We start from the raw sequence: 21,155 nt of genomic DNA, 5'->3' as shown, positions 1-21,155 counted from the left end.
GCCAGGCCTGCCCTCGTTCCTCCTGGCCCAAACGCCTTTTGCAGGGCGGCAAAATAATGTGTCGCCCCCATCCACAACACTAACGTTTCCAAACCTCTGCCGGTGCCACCAGGGTTAACAAAATAAATATTTTGTTTTAAAAATTTGCCGGACTCAGAGTGTCTGCCCATCGGAGCTTTATAGTCAAGGATAGGTTGTTAAAGGATTTTTGTAAAACTACCATCTGCAGGTTGGCGCAATCTTGTGACCTAAAAAAGACGGGTCCTCATTTTTTTTTCAAGGGGTCCTGCGCAGCAAGCACTTCCGGGGTCAGAGGGTACGCGAGGTTGAAAGCGGGCTTCCCCGCCCAGTTTTGGCAGTTTTGGGCCTACACCTCCCCTCCCCCCCCGCCAGCCACCAAAGACTTGACCACGTAACGAGCCCAACTCCCCCGAACGCCGCCCGCCGCTCGCCATGGATGCCGGTGTGACTGAAAGTGGACTAAATGTGACTCTCACCATTCGGCTGCTTATGCACGGAAAGGAAGTGGGCAGCATCATCGGGAAGAAAGGGGAGTCGGTTAAGAGGATCCGCGAGGAGAGTGGCGCGCGGATCAACATCTCGGAGGGGAATTGCCCGGAGAGAATCATCACTCTGACCGGCCCCACCAATGCCATCTTTAAGGCCTTCGCGATGATCATCGATAAGCTGGAGGAAGATATCAACAGCTCCATGACCAACAGCACGGCGGCCAGCCGGCCCCCGGTCACCCTGCGGCTGGTGGTGCCGGCCACCCAGTGCGGCTCCCTGATTGGGAAAGGCGGCTGTAAGATCAAAGAGATCCGCGAGAGCACCGGGGCCCAGGTCCAGGTGGCGGGGGATATGCTGCCCAACTCCACCGAGCGGGCCATCACCATCGCTGGCGTGCCGCAGTCCGTCACCGAGTGTGTCAAGCAGATCTGCCTGGTCATGCTGGAGACGCTCTCCCAGTCTCCGCAAGGGAGAGTCATGACCATTCCGTACCAGCCCATGCCGGCCAGCTCTCCGGTCATCTGCGCGGGCGGCCAAGATCGGTGCAGCGACGCTGCGGGCTACCCGCACGCCACCCATGACCTGGAGGGACCACCGCTAGACGCCTACTCGATTCAAGGACAACACACCATTTCTCCGCTCGATCTGGCCAAGCTGAACCAGGTGGCAAGACAACAGTCCCACTTTGCCATGATGCACGGCGGGACCGGATTCGCCGGAATTGACTCCAGCTCTCCGGAGGTGAAAGGCTATTGGGCAAGTTTGGATGCATCTACTCAAACCACCCATGAACTCACCATTCCAAATAACTTAATTGGCTGCATCATCGGGCGCCAGGGCGCCAACATTAATGAGATCCGCCAGATGTCCGGGGCCCAGATCAAAATTGCCAACCCAGTGGAAGGCTCCTCTGGTAGGCAGGTTACTATCACTGGTTCTGCTGCCAGTATTAGTCTGGCCCAATATCTAATCAATGCCAGGCTTTCCTCTGAGAAGGGCATGGGGTGCAGCTAGAACGGTGTAGGTCCACTCATAACCTCTTTCTGCTGTTTTTCCCATGATCCAAATGTGTAATTTCTGGTCAGTGATTCCAGGTTTTAAATAATTTGTAAGTGTTCAGTTTCTACACAACTTTATCATCCGCTAAGAATTTAAAAATCACATTCTCTGTTCAGCTGTTAATGCTGGGATCCATATTTAGTTTTATAAGCTTTTCCCTGTTTTTAGTTTTGTTTTTGGGTTTTTGGCTCATGAATTTTATTTCTGTTTGTCAAAAAGAAATGTAAGAGTGGAATGTTAAGAAATTTCAGTTTAGTTCTGTAATGTCAAGAATTTAAAAATTAAAAAGTGGATTGGTTAAAAAAAATGCTTCATATTTGAAAAAGCTGGGAACTGCGATCTTAAACTCTTTGTTGGTGCATTTTTTTCCCCCTTCCCTTTAAGTGTTAGGCATTTGCAGGGAGAAACGTGGGCCCGTCCTCGGTATTCTCTCAAGCCCTTTGCATCTCATTGGTAAGATTCCATTTCCTCTCCCTCCCAACAAAGGAACACTGCAGGTTGGGCCTGCTTTGGGATATTTGCAGAGACATAGGGTCTCGCTGGGAGAGTAACATCCCTCCCTCCACCCAAGTTCCAGAGAGGCCTCTGCCCATTTCTCTGATAGAAAACGTGCTTTCTCGGATGGGAAAGTATGCCCACTCGTTAGGACCTCTGAATGGCCCTGTGTCCTGGCCTAACCAGCCCCCACCCCCACCCCCAATCTCACTGGAAAACTCTTAGCCAGGAACAAAAAAATGTTCTGAGGTGGGAGGAGCCCCAGGGGACCCGGAGAGGGGGGGTTGGGGAGGAAGGGAGAGGCTGAGGTGGGGGGAAGGGAACGGAAGGGGGCAAGGGTAGGTTTGAGGGTTTGGAAGGGCATTTGCTAGAGGGTGGTTGGCGGTAGGGATAGAAGGGTCTTGGTTGGGCCGCAGGACTGAATGAATGGGGGATGGTACCAGTGGGGCACACGTGGCAAGCAGGCACCTGTGGCAAGCAGCCTGTCAGAGGATGTTATTACACCTGCCAAGTGGCGTATCCAGAAACAAAAGAGGCCTAGCTCCTAATTCTTCAGCTGTGTGCAATATTTAGAGAAATCATTGTACCAGGAAATAATCCTGCCTAAATGGGGCAGTCTCCAAGGCAGGAATGTAGACTGAGCCATTGGCTAAGTCCTAAGAATGACCTCGGTGTTAAACATGTGGATTTTTGGTTCCTGCCCCAAATTTAGGCTGCATTTTAAAACTCTTAGATTTGAGAGCCACTGATTCTCCTCACCAGTGAATTAGGAAAATCCTGCTGTGAAGGCTCATATCCACATCAGCCGGTGGGACCAGGCTGGACCTGATGAGAGAAGGAAAATGATCATTAGGCAAAGATACACTAGAAACAACACTACGAGACAGTAGACGATTAAGTGCCAAATTGTAGCTCAAACCCCAGGCACTCTGGGAGATCACTAACATGAAGAATAATTCTGATGGGAGGAGAACTTTATCCATGATAAGTATTTGTTGAGACTTACTCTCTACAGGGCATCAGCTCCTTTTTTCCTGAGGTACAGACCTGGTTCTGAGAGTCCCTGGAGGTAAGATTGGGGTCTTCCATGTACTTCACATCCTCTCTGGGGTCCGGCACACAGTCATTGAAAGAAGCCCAGATTCTGGAGTTAAACCTGAGTTCAAATTTTGAGTTCTGCCACTTGTGGCCTTGGGCAAATTATTCCACCTCAGTATAAAATGGTGGTAAAAGTACTCATCTGGGCTTGTGGGAAAAAGAAAATAAGAGCATGTATTTAAAGCAAAAGAGCACTCACAACACAGTATATATGCTTTGGATTGCAAAAAGCCCACTTCTGCCCACAACATATTTGGGCACAGAAGAAAGATTAAAAGGTAGGGAACAAAGCAATGTATACTAAATAAGCTAAGACAATTGGGCTGAGGGGCCAAGACAGGTAAAGGAGTCCCTACTGAAGACCCAGAAATGGGTTAAGTGTCTCCTGAAAATAATAAACACAAATTAAGTTTGCATTAGGTAAGGAAGGAATGGATCATTAGGCTGACCCCTCAAACACCAAGGCAAGTCATTTGCGAGGAGTCCCTGAAACTTGCTGGGTTTCACGGATTTGATTGAACATCTATGTACAAAATGAACTATAACTTGATGCTTTGGTATAATTGGAAGATATATAGCAGCTCATTGTAGTTAGAGTATGGTAGGTGGTAAATGGAGGGAGAGGAGGTGGAAGAAGCCATTAAATCTTTTGAGGCTAAAATTATAAACAGCCTTGAGTGCCAAAATAAAGGGTTTGAGCTTTATCCTAAAAGCCAGTGATCTCCAAACATTTTCTTTAAATGTACCCCTTCAGTAACAAGTCTTCAACATATATCCTTAGTACATATTTTGAGTACTTATAAATTACAAATATGTATACTAGTCATGCTTATTTATAAACCATATACAAACATTAAATGAAAATATATCAGAAAAACAAAAAAATTTAAGTGTAAGTAGCTAAGGTAAAAAACAAATTGAAGCCCAGCTGGCATGGCTCAGTGTTGAGTGTCAACCTATGAACCAGGAGGTCATGGTTTGATTCCTGGTCAGGCCACATGCCCAGGTTGCGGACTCAGTCCCCAGTGCAAGGGGAGGATGCAGGAGGCAGCTGATCGATGATTCTCATTGATGTTTCCATCTCTCCCTCTCCCTTCCTCTCTAAAATCAATAAAAATATATTTTACATATACATATATATTTTTAAAAACACAAATTGAAATCTAATTTCTAATAGTTCTTTTTACCCTTTCCCTCTGGTCATTTTAGAGACCACTTGAAGGGAATACTGGGGAAAACAATTTCAATGTCATAGGTATCCTTGGGGAGTAGAATTTCAGAAGAGTGATGGGGAAGCCAAATTGTACCACGACAGAAGGCACTGGGGTGAGGCAGTGGAGACAGGAGTGTAGCTGGCTCAAAACTTGGTTGTGCAAAGGAAAGAAAGAAATAGACAACTTGAAGGGGAAGAATTGGAGAAATGGGGTTTGGGGGCGTTTATTTTTTATTTTTAAAGGAACCTCACTAAAGGTAGATCATAGGAAATCAATAGAAGGCTGAAAAAAGCTGGAGTTAAGAAAGGACTGGATAGAAGAGGGACTTGGAGCAGTAAATATCAGATGTCGGGCCAATTTAACTATTAGAATGTAATTCACTTTGTCCCCACAGGATTCCTCTCCTCTCTCTTTGGGGCAGCTTGAGTATATCCTGTCCTCTTTTGGATTAAGGACTGGAAATCCTTAATCCAAAGAGTTGCTGTGTTTCTTGTCACAGCCCCATTCCTATCACCAGCTGTTAGGCCACAGCCACTGCCAGTCAGGAGTGTATAATAATTTCTCTAAACATTATTAAGCACCTGTTGTGCCGTAGCCACAGGAGTTTTATCGCCCACCCCAGTCCCCAGGCCCCTCGCTTCACTCGACATATACCACCACCACAGGCCCTACCCCAGGGAGCAGTTTGGGCAATGAATCTTAGGTTCGCCTCTAGAATGGCTACTTACTCTCTGTCACCTGGAGAGTAAACTGTTTGCCCAGAGCTTGAGGTCTGTGAGTCGAATCTACCTCATCCCCTGCTACTCTTGGCTACCCCACGTAGTAGTGAGCCGCATACTGTCCAGCATCTCTGGGCCTGTCCCTCCTGCCAATGAGACAGCACTCAGCCAGACATATAAATAGGCAGTCACAACCAGAGAAGGCTCTGCTGCCAAGTCTCTGGCCACCTAGCCTGGCCTGGGCACCTGTGGGGCGTTCCTAAAATTCCGATCTGATCACATCACTCCCCCGCTTAAAGGCCATCAAGTCCCACCTCTACCCATGGTCTACAGAAGAAAACCCACACTTCTCAGCACAGCTCACAGATACCTTCAGGATCTGTTCCCAGCAGCCTCCGCAGGACAAGGCCTCCCATACAGAATGACTTGTAGCAGTGGTTCTCAACCTTCCTAATGCCGTGACCCTTTGATACAGTCCCTCATGTTGTGGTGACCCCCAAGCATAAAATTATTTCCATTGCTACTTCATAACTGTAATGTTGCTACTGTTATGAATCGTCGTGTAAATATCTGATATGCAGGATGTATGTAGGCGACCCCTGTGAAAGGGTCGTTCAACCCCCAAAGGGGTCGCGACCCACAGGTTGAGAACTGCTGATTCCCAAAGTCATTCTGTTTGGTAATTCTTGCACTTGGGAAATAATCGTTTCCTGGTCATTCTGAGACTGGCTGCCCCCTTCTTTGTTACCCGCCTGGGGTCCTGGGGCTCCTGCTCTTTAGCACCAACACTCAGCAGGGAAATGACACTGCTGAGGAGCAGGAGACTCAGGAGTCCTACCTCTGACATCAACTGCGGGGGTGACCTGGGAGACGCCGCTCCCCCTATCTGGGTCTTAGTCCTCCATCCGAGAAGAGGGGATAAGATAATGCCCACAGTTCTCTGGCTGCCATTGGAAATAATGCCGCCTTTGTGGGTGCCCATCCCTGCTTCTGCTCCTGCCACCAGGCTGCCTTCTGACACATAGATCTTTCATAAACATACTAAGAGAGAGAAACGGAAGTTAAAAAACCAGCAGCAACAAGCCCCGGCTTGGCATTTTGGGTAACTACTCACGAGGGCTTGATTGAGGAGGAAGCAAAAAGAAAGGAACTATCAAAGAATGTTGCTCTGAACATTTCTGAAGGTGCTGCCACCTTTCAACTCCATGGGGAAGAGGAGAGGGCAGGAGAGGGGAAAGCAAAGGGGGCATGCCAGGGAGTTACACGGAAGCAGAGTTAGCCGCCCCCCGCCCCCCCCAGCAGACCCAAGCCTCCTCCCTCTCCTTCCCCTGCTCTCAGGCCCTAACGAAGGGACTCTGTGAGAGGGCTCTGACGCCCGAATGTCCGGTGGACCTGTGTCTACTGAAGGAGAGAGAGGGTGACTGTAGCTGCCCCACTTCTCCTTCCAGGACTCCAGACATCTGCCGCCAGGCTCAGTACACCTTGGTAGGGAGCTGAGGCAGCTGTACTTCAGTGACAGCAAACCCTACCCAATTAGTCCCTGAGGTGGTGGAAGACATCAAATTAGTTATCCCTAAGCAGGGACCCCCTCTGAGGAGATACAGACACACCTTCTTAAACCTGCCTCCATGTGAATGAAAACCTGTACTTCCATTTGTTAGTTCGTTCGCCTCTACTTCAGAAAGCATTTTCAGGGCTTGCTCAAGAGACCTTCTCCTGCCCTGAAAATCAATTTTTAAAAAAGATAAATAAAAATATATATAATTAAACTCATGCTTAAAAAAAAATAACCTTCTCCCACTGGCTCCTGATAGGACCTTACTGAGGTTAGTTGTAATCATTTCCCAGCCTGGGACGTGGCACCTGAGCAGGTCCAAAGCAACATCCTCAGGACTGGCTAACATTTACCAAATTCTTACTATGTGCAGATTACTGTCCCAAGAACTTTAAATGAATTAACTCACTGAATCTATAGAACCCTAGGAGATAGATATTATTGTGGTGCCACTTTACAGGTGAGAAAACTAAGGCACACAGCAATGAGGTGACTTGTCCAAGGTTCAGAGCCAGTATTTGAACATCAGCGATATGGTCCCCACACTGTTCCTCTTACTCACTATTCTGGACTGTCTCACTAAGCCAGAGAAACTGCTCCTGGGAGAGTCTAAACGGACAGATAGTCTTCACTTTATTTTTGTCTTGAATAACTTTTACTGCCCAATTTTTCAAGTAAGATGGTGATACATATTTTATGAAACATACATGAATATGTAATACATGAAAATCCATATTGCTGTTAACATTCTCCATTATTTGTTAAGTATAAGACTCCTTTAAAGTAGCATATATGTATTATATTTTTTATGGGATCATACTCTACACATTGTGTGCTAGTTTTCTTTTTATTAAATTGAGATTCATTCATACACCATAAAATTCGCCATTTTATTTTATTTTTTTAACTAGAGGCCTGGTGCACGAATTGTGCACATTGAAATGAAATTAATTAGGAGAAATATTTTAGAGGCCGGGGAGGGATCGCAGGAAGTTGGCTCCAGGCATGTCCGGCCCATCTCACCCAGTCCCAATTGGCTGGACCTCAGCAGCAAGCTAACCTACTGGTCGGAGTGGCTGCCCCCTGGTGGTGAGTGTACTTCATAGCGACTGGTCAAGCAGTTGACGCGTATCATATTAGGCTTTTATATATAAAGGTATGTTTTTATTGATTTGAGACAGAGAGGAAGGAAGAGGGACAGAGAGAGAGAAATCAATGACAGGAGAGAGGGAGAGAGAGAGAGAGAAACATCAATGGGGTTTGAGCTCACAACCCTGGCATGTGCCCTAACCAGGAACTGAACTGGCAACCTCTAGGTTCATGAAAGGACACTCAACCAACTGAGCCACACTGGCCAGGGTTAAAATTCATCATTTTAGAGTGTACAATTTAGTGGGTTTTGGTATAATCACAACGTTGTGCAATCATCACCACTATCTTATGCCAGACATTTTCATCACTTCAAAAAGGAACCCACACCCATTACTAGTCACTCCTCACTACTCACCATTACCCCTATGATTTGCTTATTCTGGACATTTCATATAAATAGACTTACATAGGATGTGACCTTTTGTGTCTGGTTTCATTCACTTAGCGTAGTGTTTTCAAGATTCATCCATGTTGTAGCATGTATCACTACTTTATTTCTTTTCATGGCTGAATATATTCCATTGTATAATTCTACCACCTTTTGTTTATCCATTCACCAGTAGATGGATATTGGGTTATTTCCACTTTGGGAAATTATGGACAATGCTGTTTTGAAGTTTTTATGTCAACCTATGGTTTCTTGGGTATATACCTAGCAGTGGAACTGCTGGGTCATATGATTACTCTATGCTTAACTTTTTGAGAAACTACCAAATTGTTTTCCCAGTGGCTGCACCATTTTACATTCCTACCAGCAGTGTATGAGGATTCCAATTTTTCCACATTCTTGTCCAGGCTTGTCAGTTTCCTTTCTTTTCTTTTTTTGCAGTCACCCAAGTGGGCATGAAGTGGTACCTCATTGTGATTTTGATTTGCATTTCCGTAACGATTTGAGTTTTCTTTATTGAGTATTTTATTTGGAGGACTGTCTACTCCAATATTTTGCTAATTTTAAACATTGGGTTATTTGTCTTTTTATTATTTATTTGTAAGAGTTCTTTATATATTCAGAATCTTACCTGATAGATGACTGTAAATATTGCCTGCTATTCCGTGGGTTGCCTCTTAACTTTCTTAATAGTGCCCTTTGAAGCACAAAAGTTTTTAATTTTGATAAAGTTTACCTATTTTTTCTTTTATTGTTGTGCTTTTGGTGTCATATTTAAGAAACCATTGATTAATCCATTACTAATGTTTCCTTTTCTAAGCGTTTTATGGTTCTTATGTCTTACACTATAAAATTCTTAAAACAAAACAAGTATAAATCTTCATGACCTTGGATTTAGGTATTTGAGTTAATTCCTTTTTTTTTTTAAATCATATATGAGCATTTATTCCAAAACTGCTGGCAGTATGGGAAAGCAACAGGTCATCCACAAAAATCTGCTCTACACCCCCCTAAAGCCAGCTGCTTATACTGGATAGGACAAAGATTACATGGGGAAGTAGGAATTACAGGCATGGGGAAGTAGGCAATGAGGGCTGGGTGGGACTCCATTGTTTGGGCAACATGGTTGTTAATCTTTCCATGATATTAGGCAGTTCTTGAATGAGAATGGACCTTATTCCAAGGTTGACTGCCAGGTCCAAGGTTGACTCCCAAGTCCCCAGGACATACAACTCCCAGCCAGGTTAGACTGTCCTTTCTCCGTTGCAGGCTTTGTCCCAGGCCCTTGTCAGAGTGAGTGCATTAATTCTTGAGTTAATTCTTGTGTATTTGGTCTGAGTAGAGCTCCAAATTCATTCTTTTGCGGGTAGATATCCAGTTGTCCCATCACCATTTATTGAAAAAACTATTTTTACATTATATCCTATTTTTTAACTTAATAAATCATGAACATTTTCACTATAATAAATAATATTTTGCAGTAGTATTTTTTATTGGCTGTATGTACGCCATCCCACTGATATAATTTATTTAACCAATCTCCTATTTACAGACATTGAAGTTGTTTTTACATTTTGCTGCCTTAAATCATACAGTGGTGAAATATTTACAAAAATATCTTGAGATACATTTCTGATTATTTTCTTAGGACAAATTATTCAAAAGAAAAAAGGCTGGATTAAAGGCTAGCTCCATTTTCAAGGCTTTAGATGCATATTATTACTTAGCTTGCAAGCAGCAGTCTTCAAACTTTCCCTTAACACTCTTAAAAATTATTGAGGTTTTAAAAGGCTTTTGTTTGTGTGGGTAATTTATATTCATTTTAACTATCTTAGAATTAAAGCATAGAGGAATTTTAAACATTTATATATATTAATTTATTTAAAATGACCAATGAAACCATTAACTGCTAACATAAGAAATATATATATTTTTTAAAATGTATATTTTTATTGATGTCAGAGAGGGAGAGAGAGAGAAACATCAATGATAAGAGGGAATCATTGATCGGCTGCCTCCTGCACACCCCCTAGAGGGGATCGAGCCGGCAACCAGGGCATGTGCCCTTGACCAAAATTGAACCCGGGACCCTTCAGTCCACAGGCCAATGCTCTATCCATTGAGCCAAACCAGCTAGGGCTAAGTAATATATTTTTATTAAAAACAACAATTTTCCAAAACAAAAAATATTTAGTGAGAAAATTGGCAGTTTTTTGTTTGTTATTTTTGTTTATTTATTTTTGCAAAGCTCTTTAATGTCTGGCCTAATAGACTATGCTGGAGTTTCGTCTCTGTTTCTGCATCAATCTGCTGTGATACTACACATAACCTCTGGAAAACTGTGCCCTAGCTAGTGAGAGAATGAGAATGAAAAGGGCAAACATCTTAGTATAATAATGAAAATAGTTTTGCCCTCTCAAACCGGTCTCAAGAAACCCTAGGGGTGGGTCTCTAACCACTCTTTGAGAAATGCTGCTCAATAGAAAGATTTTACCAAACTACACTATCACCACTGTGCCCTTTTCCCTGCATCTTCTTCAACACTGGGCATGATATACTTTTTTTAACGTTTGCTAATTAGTTCAGCAAAAAGCCTTCTTTCTGTGATTTTAATTTGCATTCTATAATTTCTAATACTATGGAACCTTTTTCATGATTTTCTTTTTTTTTAAATATATTTTATTGATTTTTTTTTTTTACAGAGAGGAAGGGAGAGGGATAGAGAGTTAGAAACATCAATGAGAGAGAAACATCGATCAGCTGCCTCCTACACACCCCCTACTGGGGATGTGCCTGCAACCAAGGTACATGCCCTTGACCGGAATCGAATCTGGGACCCTTCAGTCCGAAAGCTGACGCTCTATCCACTGAGCCAAACTGGTTACGGCTTCATGATTTTCGTAATTTATATTTTTCTTTTATGAATTGCCTCTGTATCATTTGCACATTTTCTTCCTGGGATGGGCATCTTAATGATTGTAAGAGTACATTTTATATTCAGGGTATTAGCGCTTTGTCATGAATGTTGCATATATTTTTTATGTACACGAGGAGTTTTTTTTGTTTCGTTTTTTTAATTAATTTTTCAGATTTAAAATTTTTCTTAATTTTTTAAATTGATTTTTAGAGAGGAAGGGAGATAGATAGAAACACTGATTAGAGAGAACAGTCATTAATCGGCTGCCTCCTGCACTCACCCCCAGTGGAGATCAAGCCTGCAACCCGGGCTTGTGTCCTGCATGGGAATCGAACCAGTGACCTCTTGGTTCCTGGGTCGACACTCAATACTTGAGCCACACCAGCTAGACTACAAGAGGTTTTTATTATTATTGTTTTTATACAGCAAATCTATCAGTATTTTTAATGGTTTCGTCTTTTCCTTTCCCCTAACCCACAGTCAAATATGTAAATTGTCCTCTAATTTAATTTTCCACCAGCAGTGTGTGAATGTTCCTGCTTGGCCTAGGAAGGCATCAGGAGACATCTGATTAGCACTTTCATAGTATTAATAAAATCTTATCTTTTTTATATTTTTATTGATTTCAGAGAGAAAGAGAGAGAGAGAGAGATAGAAACATCAATGATGAGAAAGAATTATTGATCCACTGCCTCCTGTACACACACACACCCTCCCTGGTTTGGGGATTGAGCCCGAAACCAGGGTATGTGTCCTTGACCAGGAATCAAACCTGGGACCCTTCAGTCCGCAGGCTAATGTTCTAGCCACTGAACCAAATTGTCTAGGGCTCCATTGATTTTTAGAGAGAATGGGAGAGGGAAAGACAGAGAAAAATCGATGTGAGAGAAACACATAGATTGGTTGCCTCCTGAACGCTCCCCGACCAGGACCTGGACCTGAGAAGAGCCTACAACTGAGGTACATGCCCTTAATGAGAATCAAACCTTGGGACCCTTCAGTCCACAGGCCAACACTTCACCCCAGTGATTCTCAACCTTCCTAATGCCGCAACCCTTTAATACAGTTCCTCATGTTGTGGTGACCCCCAACCATAAAATTCTTTTCGTTGCTACTTCATAACTGTAATGTTGCTACTGTTATGAATCGTAATGTAAATATCTGATATGCAGGATGTATTTTCATTGTTACAAATTGAACATAATTAAAGCATAGTGATTAATCACAAAAACAATATGTAATTATATATTTGTTTTCCGATGGTCTTAGGCAACCCCTGTGAAAGGGTCGTTCGACCCCCAAAGGGGTCACGACCCACAGGTTGAGAACCGCTGCCCTACCCACGGAGCCAAACTGGTGAGGCAAGCATGTCAAATTCAAAGACTAACACGGACCAAATAAAAGAGGTATTCGGCCCTCAGGCCATGAGTTTGACATGCTTGGGCTAGAGCAAAATCTTACCATTTTTATCTTATTGATTATTGGGTATTAGAAACTGAAAATAAAATCACATCTGAGCCATAATGGTCTTTACTGTCATCATTCTAGGACACTTCCCAACCAAATGTTGTTGGGAAGAAAACTCCTGCTCACCCAGAGCAGGGTGACAGATGGGGGTTTTATTGTTTGTGTGGCAGAGTAGGTGGGTCTTACCTGCTCAGAAGACTGGAGACCCATTTGGGTGGGCATTCTGGCCTCCTGCCAACACTGTGGTGCCCAGCAGGGGGCCGTCTGATCAGTACCCTGGGGTGAGGCCAGCTTATACACAAAATTTTAGCAAGGGATTTGGGTATCCAAGAAGTTAAAGCTTTATTAGGGGACAATAGCCTAAGCATTCATGACCCATTTCTCAGGAAGAGAGGGTTTAAATCAAGAAAAGGAAACTAGAACTTAACAGTCTGACAGGATATTCTAGCTAACCACAAATTTACAGAATTACAGCTTAGCTACAGCGATCTTCTACTTTAGCAGCTTTTGCAGACCTCTCCAGTACATATTACCTTCTATAGCTCAACTTCTCTGGAAAAGGTAACTAGAAACCATTACAAAGTGGATTTTGTGTCCAAGGTGAGAGCAGGCCCCATTAGCTGGAATTTTCTCAATATTGTTTCCCACATTCTTAACCACACTAGAGGTTTTTCTTTGCCAGTTTGGCAGATGTAAAAAAATATATATATAGCATAGCATTGTGTAAATTTTCATTCCTTAGCTTAATGGTGAGGGGAAAAAAATGTTTTTCAGCTGTTTGCATTCCTCCCTTGGTGAATTACCTATTAATAACTTTTTTACCTTTTGTATTGGGGCGTTCATATTTTTCTTATTGATTGAGGAGCACATCAGGTAGCAAAATATTAACTCTTCATTATATATACTGAACTTTTTCTTAGTGTATCAGTTTCCTTTTAACTTCTGCTCTGCAGTATTTTCTAATGATTAAATAGCTAAATCTATCAATCTTTAACTTTCTGGTTTCTGCCTTTAGTATCATACTTTGGAAGTCTTCCCTCACCACCACATTTACAAAAAAAAAAAAATCCTCTTTTTTCTTCTAGTATTTTATGTTTTCATTTTTTACGTTTAAATCTAAGGGATCTGAAATTTATTTTGCTCTCTATGATGGAAAAAACTAACAATTTTTCCCCCCAAAAAATTGCTGTATAGTTGTCCCAATGATATTTATTGAATAATCCAGGAATGACAAATATGTGGCCTAAGTGTATTCTCCTCCTCCTGGGCCCCTGGAAGACATTTCTAATCAAACGCAGAACTCCGGGCTAAGCCTAGACTCGGCCTCCAAACCCTCCTATAACTTCCGGCAGCCACCGCCTTCCTGTGTGGTCTGAATCTAGATGAAACTTTTTGTCATCCCCCAGACTAATCCATCATTTTCCCTATCAACGTGAGAGGCCTTTATTAGACAATACATTCTTTTTTATTCTAGACTTTCTTTTCTGTTTTATCAATATGCCTGCCTCTTCTTATAGCAGCTCTCCTCCCTGTTTGGTTATTATGACTATGTGTGAAATGGTAATATCTGGTAGCACAAGCCTCACACCCTTTTCAACACTTTCTTGACTATTTTCTCTCATTTAAACTTCTGACTAAATTTATTGCATGGAAGTACCTCCAAAATTAATGAATTAAAAATTCATATTAGATTTTCCAATTTAGGTATATAGCATTTCTTTCCATTTTTAAAGATCCCCTTTATGTCTCTGAATAGTTTTATTCTGATGGGTCATTTACATTACTGGTTAAATTTATTCCTAGATATCTTATATTTTTGATGGCTATCATAAGTAGAATTTTTTTCAGTATAACATCTAAATTCTTATTATTAGAATGAAAGCTTCATGGGAACAAAGACCAAACTTCTTTTGCTCATAACTGTAACCATAGAGCTTAAGAAACAGTGCCTCCACATTTTAGGTTCTCAATAAAGTTTTTAAATGGGTAAAAGAATAAAGGCATAAAGCAATGCTATTGTCTTAGTGTGTCATCTATAATAATAAAAGCATAATATGCTAATTAGACTGGATGTCCTTCTCGACAAAGCTGAGGCTGTGAGGGAAGCCTGGTCCCGGGTGCCGGATGGGAAGCCGGTGCCGGCAGCTGTGGGAAGCAAAGCCTACTCTTGCACAAATTTCGTGCATTGGGCCTCGAGTTGATTTATCGCAGGCAACCTTGCTAAATTATTTGATTAGCTTTGTTTTTCCAGTGATTCTCTGGAATTACTATCTGTAAATAATAATTACCTTTTCCTAGCGTATATTGTTCTTATTCTTCTTATCAGGCTTATCGAATTGAATAGAACAGTGATAACAACGGAGGGTAATAAGTTATGTGAATGTGGCTCTCTCAAAATATCTCATTGTACTGTACCCACCTTTTCACTTAAAGGAAGCACCTCACAGTTTCTCTCTGGCTTACCTGAATTGCCAGCAGCACTGCTCTTATATTTTGGGGCCATGATTAAGTAAAACAAGGGTTACTTGAACATCAGCACTGTGATACCATGACAACTGATCTGCTAACTGAGAGGCTACTAATTGACCAACTGGAGAATAGCATATATGCTGGACAAAGGGCTAATTCATGTCCTGGGTAGGATGAAGCATGAGATTTCATCACACTACTCAAAACAGCGAACAATTTAAACCTTATGAATTATTTCTTTCTGGAATTTTCCACTTAATATTTTCGGACATTTGACCGTGGGTAACTGAAACCATGGAAAGCCAAACTGCTTATAAGGGGGACACTATTATAGTGACACAGGATATTTATAAACTGAAAGGGAAGAGACAGTGAAACAGACTAAAAGTTTAAGAGACAGAGGGACCCTGTCTGGGTAGCTCAGATGGTTAGCGTGTCATCCCAATATGGCAAGATTGCGGGTACAGTTTCAGTCCCCAGTCAGGGCACATGTAAGAATCAACTAACGAATGGGTAAATAAGTGAAACAACACCTCTCTCTCTCTCTCTCTCTCAAAACAATAAATAAAAACATTAATTAATTAAAATTTTTAGAAAGACAGAGGGAAAATATAACCCAGCTGCCTTGGTGGGGACCCTGTTATCCTGGATCGCTGCATTCCCTGTAGCAGAAAGGAAGTATGTTCAGATGAGTGAGGATTGGTGCCTCAAGAGAAAATAACTCCCACCTCCGTCTTTTTTCAACTAGACTGACAGAGGAGGGAGTGTGGGAGCCCAGAGATGGGTGTTGGTGTGGAACCACTGCTCTTGGGCCTGCTGACTGGGAGGAATGAAGTGCTGCTGGACAGAGATAGGGTTCCGGCTGAAAAGGGAAATGATAAATACACCTGGTCACAGAGTAAGGCCTCAGGAGATTCTGATTTCACTGGTCTGGTTTTTGGCTGGGCATCAGAAATTTTAAAACATTCCTGGTTACACTAATGTGCAACCATGGGAATTGGGGTCAAAAAGTAAATTTGTGCGTATGGAGTCTGAATCTCCAACTCTAGGCTGAAACAAGGAGTCCTGTGGGGGCTGTGGCCATCCCCCCAGTCACAGAAGGATGACTCCCTGCCTTGTTCTGCCCTTTCATCAGGGTCTGAACTCCGCTCCAGCCTTCTACCTTAAGTTACCGTAAACCACAAAGCACTTCCCTGGCAGAGAGACCCAGTGACCCTTGGAATGGCAGTGAAGGGCCAGGTTTGGGAATATTATAGTAATTATGGCAAACAATCAGCTTTCCTGCTTATGAACCAAGCCCGCAGCCTGGTTCAGTGTGTGTGTGTGTGTGTGTGTGTGTGTGTGTGTGTGTGTGTTTCAAGCTGCCAATTCAACTAAAAAACAAAAGCTGCTCTGAGACTGGAGGGAGGTTTAACAAGTGACCATGATGACTCATGCTGCTTGGCTTAGAAGGGGGGCGGGGGGGGGTGCCACCCCCGTAGGGCAGGGCCTGGGTGGGAAGAGTTGCAGGTACCTGGCTCCTGTGAACTTCCCACAGTGCCTTGGGAGGGAAGGCTGCCTTTTAGGCCAACCAAATATTTCTGCAAAAATTATGGCAGAAAATGTAGCTTTCCTCTCATGGCCACAAATTTCCTGCCATAAGCAGGCAAGCTGAAGCAAGAATGAGGCTGACAGATCTTGCAAAGGCATGGGATGTTCATACAAGAATCGGGGTTTACAATATTAGGCTAAAAACTGGCCTCTTTTTTCAAAAAGCGTTCAGGTTGGAACAAGAGAAGGCCTGGGCAGAGCACGAATGTCCTGAAGTGGGGTTGGGAGATAGGACCCACCCAGAGGAACACATTTAATGTAAACTTACAATGTACAGGTTTGGGGACATGAAGGAAACATTAAACTTGTGCTATCCAACCTACAGTTACTTGCCTCATGTGGCTGTTGAGCATGTGAATGGCTGCTCTGAATTGAGAAATAAAATAAACAGCAAATTTCAGGGATAGTACAGAAAAAAAGTGTAAAATAACTCATGAATAATGTATTAATACTTCTTTTACACTGACTACATGTTGAAATGATAGGTCCACTTGTTTGGTGTTGTTTTTTTTAAAGAGATGCTTCTATTTTTTAAAATATTTTATTGGTTTTTTACAGAGAGGAAGGGAGAGAGATAGGAGTTAGAAACATTGATGTGAGAGAAACATCGATCAGTTGCCTCCTGCACACCCCCTACATGCCCTTGACCAGAATCAAACCTTAAACCCTTCAGTCTGCAGGCCAACACTCTATCCACTGAGCCAAACCAGCTAGGGCTGTCCACCTGTTTCATTCTACTTTTTAAAATATGACTACTAGAAAATGTGAAAGGACATCTGTGGCTTCCACATTTCTGTTGGACAGTGCTGCCTTATGCCCATCAACCAATGAAATGGATACGTACTTTGGTCAAGGAAGCATGAAGGGACAAAGTCATAAATAATAATAATCATAATAATAATAATAATAATAGCAGCTCCAGTTTTTACAAGGTTGATGACTTGCCAGGCACTTTGCACTGATTTAGTAACTTGCCCTGGGTAAGAAAGTGAGCTGGATTCCGGAAACCCATTATTAACCAATTGGCTAAACTGCCTCCCTGGCAGCAAAGACCTTGAGGTGTAATTGAGGTGGATCACCACACATGCCCTGACACAACAAAGGAGCTGTCCCATGGCAGAGAATACCCAAGTCAAAAACCCGCCCTCAGGAACACGTACACTTTAAATGTTTTCTATGTGATTGAAACACAAGCAATCTATCTACATTCTTTCCCAATCTCTTTCTTTTAAAAAAAAATTTATTTTTTTTTTATTGATTTCGGAGAGAGGAAGGGAGAGGGAGAGATAGAAACATCAATGATGGGAGAGAATCATTGACTGGCTGCCTCCTGCACGCCCCACACTGGGGATCGAGGCCACAACCCCGGTATCGAACCTGAGACCCTTCAGTACACAGGCCAACTCTCTATCCACTGAGCCAAATCGACTAGGGCCCTAATTTCTTTTTCAAAGATTGCAAACGATTTTGACATGTTGGTCAGAGTAAGAGGCTCAGCACATGACCCTGGGAACGAGCACCCTGGCTGCCTAGTGTCGTGACTAGGAAGCTTTGAAAAATCTTGCTGCCTGGGCCCCCACCCCCCGAGATTCTGATGTCATTAGTCTGGTTTGGGGCCTGAGCTTCAGGATTTTTAAAGGCTGCCCCAGGTGGCTCTAATATTCAGCTATGGATGAGGATCACTAGAGTAAAAAGTTAACTGATCCGTATGGAGACTGGTTCCCCCAAGCCCCAGCTCTGCCTAATGGCTGAGCACTTCGACTCAGGCTCTTTCTGAATGGGTACGTTTTTATTTATTTGTTTGTTTGTTTGTTTTTAATCCTCACCTGAGGATATGTTTCCATTGATTATTAGAGAAAGTGGAAGGGAGGGGAACAGATGGAGCAAGAAAAACATCGATGTGAAAGGGACACATTGATTGGTTGCCTCCCGCACGCACCCTGGTTGGGGATCACATTGAGTCTGCAACTGAGAAACGTGTCTTTGACCAGAATCGAACCTGGGACTCTTCAGTCCATGGGCTGATGCTCTATCCACTGAGCCAAACCTAGGGCTGAATTGGTACATTTTTAAAATACAGCCACTTTAGGGCACATTCTGTTCAATTTTATTCATCTCTCAATTTTTTTTTATTATAAACCCATAACCACATGCACACATACTGAGTGGATGAAAGCAGGAGGAGATTATGAAAAGTACACTGGACAGAAAGCCAAGAGCACTTACAACAAAGAGTAACTAAGGCCTACAGATTTGATTGGTTAATTGAATGATGTATTTTTTTAGCCCTAGAGATTTAATGCACAGTATAGTGAATACAGACAACAATACTGTATTATAATCATCAAACTTACTAAAAGAGTAGACCTTAATAATTCCAACCATGAAAAAAAAGGATAATTATTTATCATGATAGAGGTGCTAATGTCACTACAATGACAATATTTAGGTATCAAATTAACATTCTGTACACTTTACATGTACACATTATATGTCAAACATAACTCAATCTTTTAAAAAAGCCAAGAGCACTTGTCTGCCACTTCTGAGATGCCATCTCCCACATCTGTTAAAAGGGCGGGTTAGCCCAGATAGGCCTACAGGCAGCTTCCAGCAGAGGCATTTCAGGGTTGTAGATCAGCGATTTTCAACCAGTTTGCCGCAAGAATTTTTAAAACATGCAATACCTGACTATTTAGTCAGGGTTACTGACCTCTCCCCCTTAGATTGTCAAGTAAGTGACAACAGCCAACACAATAGCCATCCAGTGTAAACGAATCAAAATTATACTTTTTTTTTTTTTTGGTCAGGTCAGCAAAAAATATATATTTTGGTGTGCTGCAGAATTTTTGTAACTAGCTTATGTGTACCAGAAGATGAAAAGGGTTGAAAATCGCCGCTCTAGATTGAGGTCACTCTGCCCTAGATTTTGTGTCTGATCCCACAGCCGGAGAATAGGGCTGGTTCCCTTGCTAGTGATTTAATGCTACAGCCATAACGGAAAACCCTACAGGAGGCCACCTTTTGATATTTCTTTCTCTCTTCCTCTTCTCTCTCTCTCTCTCTCTCTCTCTCTCTCTTCTCTTCCCTCCCTCCTCTCTCCCTCTCTCCCTCTCTTGAGACGACTTCACCTTTGACACAGAAACTTCCATCTGTATCCTATCATGCCTATCCTATTCTCCCCACCCCCACTCCTCCTTATGTAAATCAGCCGAGGGGATCAGATCTTGGAGAAACTTTGATCTCTTTATCTGAAGGCACAAAGATAGCATTGCAAAGCCGGCTGCTGGGGTGGAGGTGGCATCGTTAGAAATGCTTCACATTTTTCTAACAAGTTTCACTCTTAAACACAGTAATATTCTTAGAGAAGGGACCTTCCTCCAGCAAGGCCTTGGGGAAACTGGCAATGGAGTGAGGAAAAGAAGGCAGGCAAGGTGGGAGGGGGCTTATTTGAAGGGAAACAGCACATTCTGATATGCAATTCCTATCGCAGTCTCTCAGAAAGAACCGGAGGCTGGGCTGTGGACTTGGTTTTCTCACGTGCGATCTTTTTTTAAAGATGGTTCATGTTTGCCAGCCACGAAGTGCAACAGGCCTCTCATGGACGCCCACCCCAGTCCTGTTTTGTGCCCCTCCCGCCTACACTGCTGCCGGTGCTCACCCTGAAATGCACGTCTAACAACAGTGTTACTCCCTGGTGTAAGATCGGACTTCAGTTCCACTCCCACCCCACGGACTCCGTTACCAGTAGAAAAATAAAATGTGAACTCTTCTCTGTGTCATTTGAAACCCTTCAAAATCTGGTCCCAGGCTACATTTTTTACCTCATCGTCTGCAAATCTGCACCTTTCTCCTGCTCTCCAGCCAACTGAACCCACTGCCCTACCATCCTGTGTCGTCCTCCTCTGGACAGCCATGAGGTCCACTGGGAAAGACAGTGGCCTGGCCACTCTGGCTGCATCCATCCTCTAGTACCCACTCTAGTTCCTCAGTCAGGGTTGATGCCTGAATAGAAATCCACGTAAATTGAGGCCCTTGGACAGGACAATTCCCAAATTCCCTTCAGCCCAGCCCTAACTTCTGAGAACTATTCCCAGGAGCAGAGCTCAAAAGTGCTTAGAACTTGACCCAGTTCATACTAACAGTCACTGCAGTTCCCAGTCCAGAGAAATAGACACAAGTGGTCTGACAAAGGGTTTAAACAATTTTTGTTTGTTTTAGTAAACCATTAATAGTTTAGTCAATTTTTAGTAAACCATACAAATTAAATTAAAATGCAATTAAATATTTTAAATCACATTAAAAACAAGAGGATTCTATGGTTGCACAACAATGTGAGTGTACTTCAGGCCACTGAACTGTACACTTAAAAATAGTTAAGCCCTGACCGGTTATGTCCAGTGGTTAGAGTGTCGGCCCAATAAGCCAAAGTTCTGGGTTTGATCCCCAATCAGGGCACATATAAGAAGCAACCAATGAATGCATAAATAAGTGGAACAACAAATCAATCAATCTCTCTCTC

At 42.9% G+C, this 21,155-nt stretch overlaps 1 protein-coding gene and 2 long non-coding RNA genes across 3 annotated transcripts in view; all 3 read left to right on the top strand.

The window, feature by feature from the left end:
* The window catches only part of LOC107184917, a 25,913-nt gene extending 9,723 nt beyond the window's left edge, over positions 1 to 16,190 (top strand). The window contains exons 2-3 of the long non-coding RNA XR_001515814.1: positions 15,405 to 15,414; positions 16,179 to 16,190. This is a non-coding gene — a long non-coding RNA (uncharacterized LOC107184917). The remainder of the gene's footprint in view (positions 1 to 15,404; positions 15,415 to 16,178) is intronic.
* On the top strand, positions 341 to 1,876 carry PCBP1 (poly(rC) binding protein 1). Its single transcript, XM_006775314.2, has one exon. It carries the CDS (start codon positions 454 to 456, stop codon positions 1,522 to 1,524), a length of 1,071 nt encoding a protein of 356 aa, XP_006775377.1. The 5' UTR covers positions 341 to 453; the 3' UTR covers positions 1,525 to 1,876.
* On the top strand, positions 2,614 to 12,553 carry LOC107184918. Its single transcript, XR_001515815.1, has 3 exons — positions 2,614 to 2,624; positions 2,948 to 2,950; positions 12,469 to 12,553. It is a non-coding gene; the product is annotated as an uncharacterized LOC107184918 (long non-coding RNA).
* Positions 16,191 to 21,155: the final 4,965 nt, after the last annotated feature.

Source organism: Myotis davidii, unplaced genomic scaffold, assembly GCF_000327345.1.
Source record: "Myotis davidii unplaced genomic scaffold, ASM32734v1 scaffold247, whole genome shotgun sequence".
NCBI lineage: Eukaryota > Metazoa > Chordata > Mammalia > Chiroptera > Vespertilionidae > Myotis > Myotis davidii.
The sequence above is the reverse complement of the archived record's forward strand: the minus strand, read 5'-3'. Positions and strand labels throughout refer to the sequence as shown.

What these genes read in the sequence shown, in the direction of transcription:
- PCBP1 (XM_006775314.2), top strand. Translation starts at nt 454, where the DNA reads ATGGATGCCGGTGTGACTGAAAGTGGACTAAATGTGACTCTCACCATT.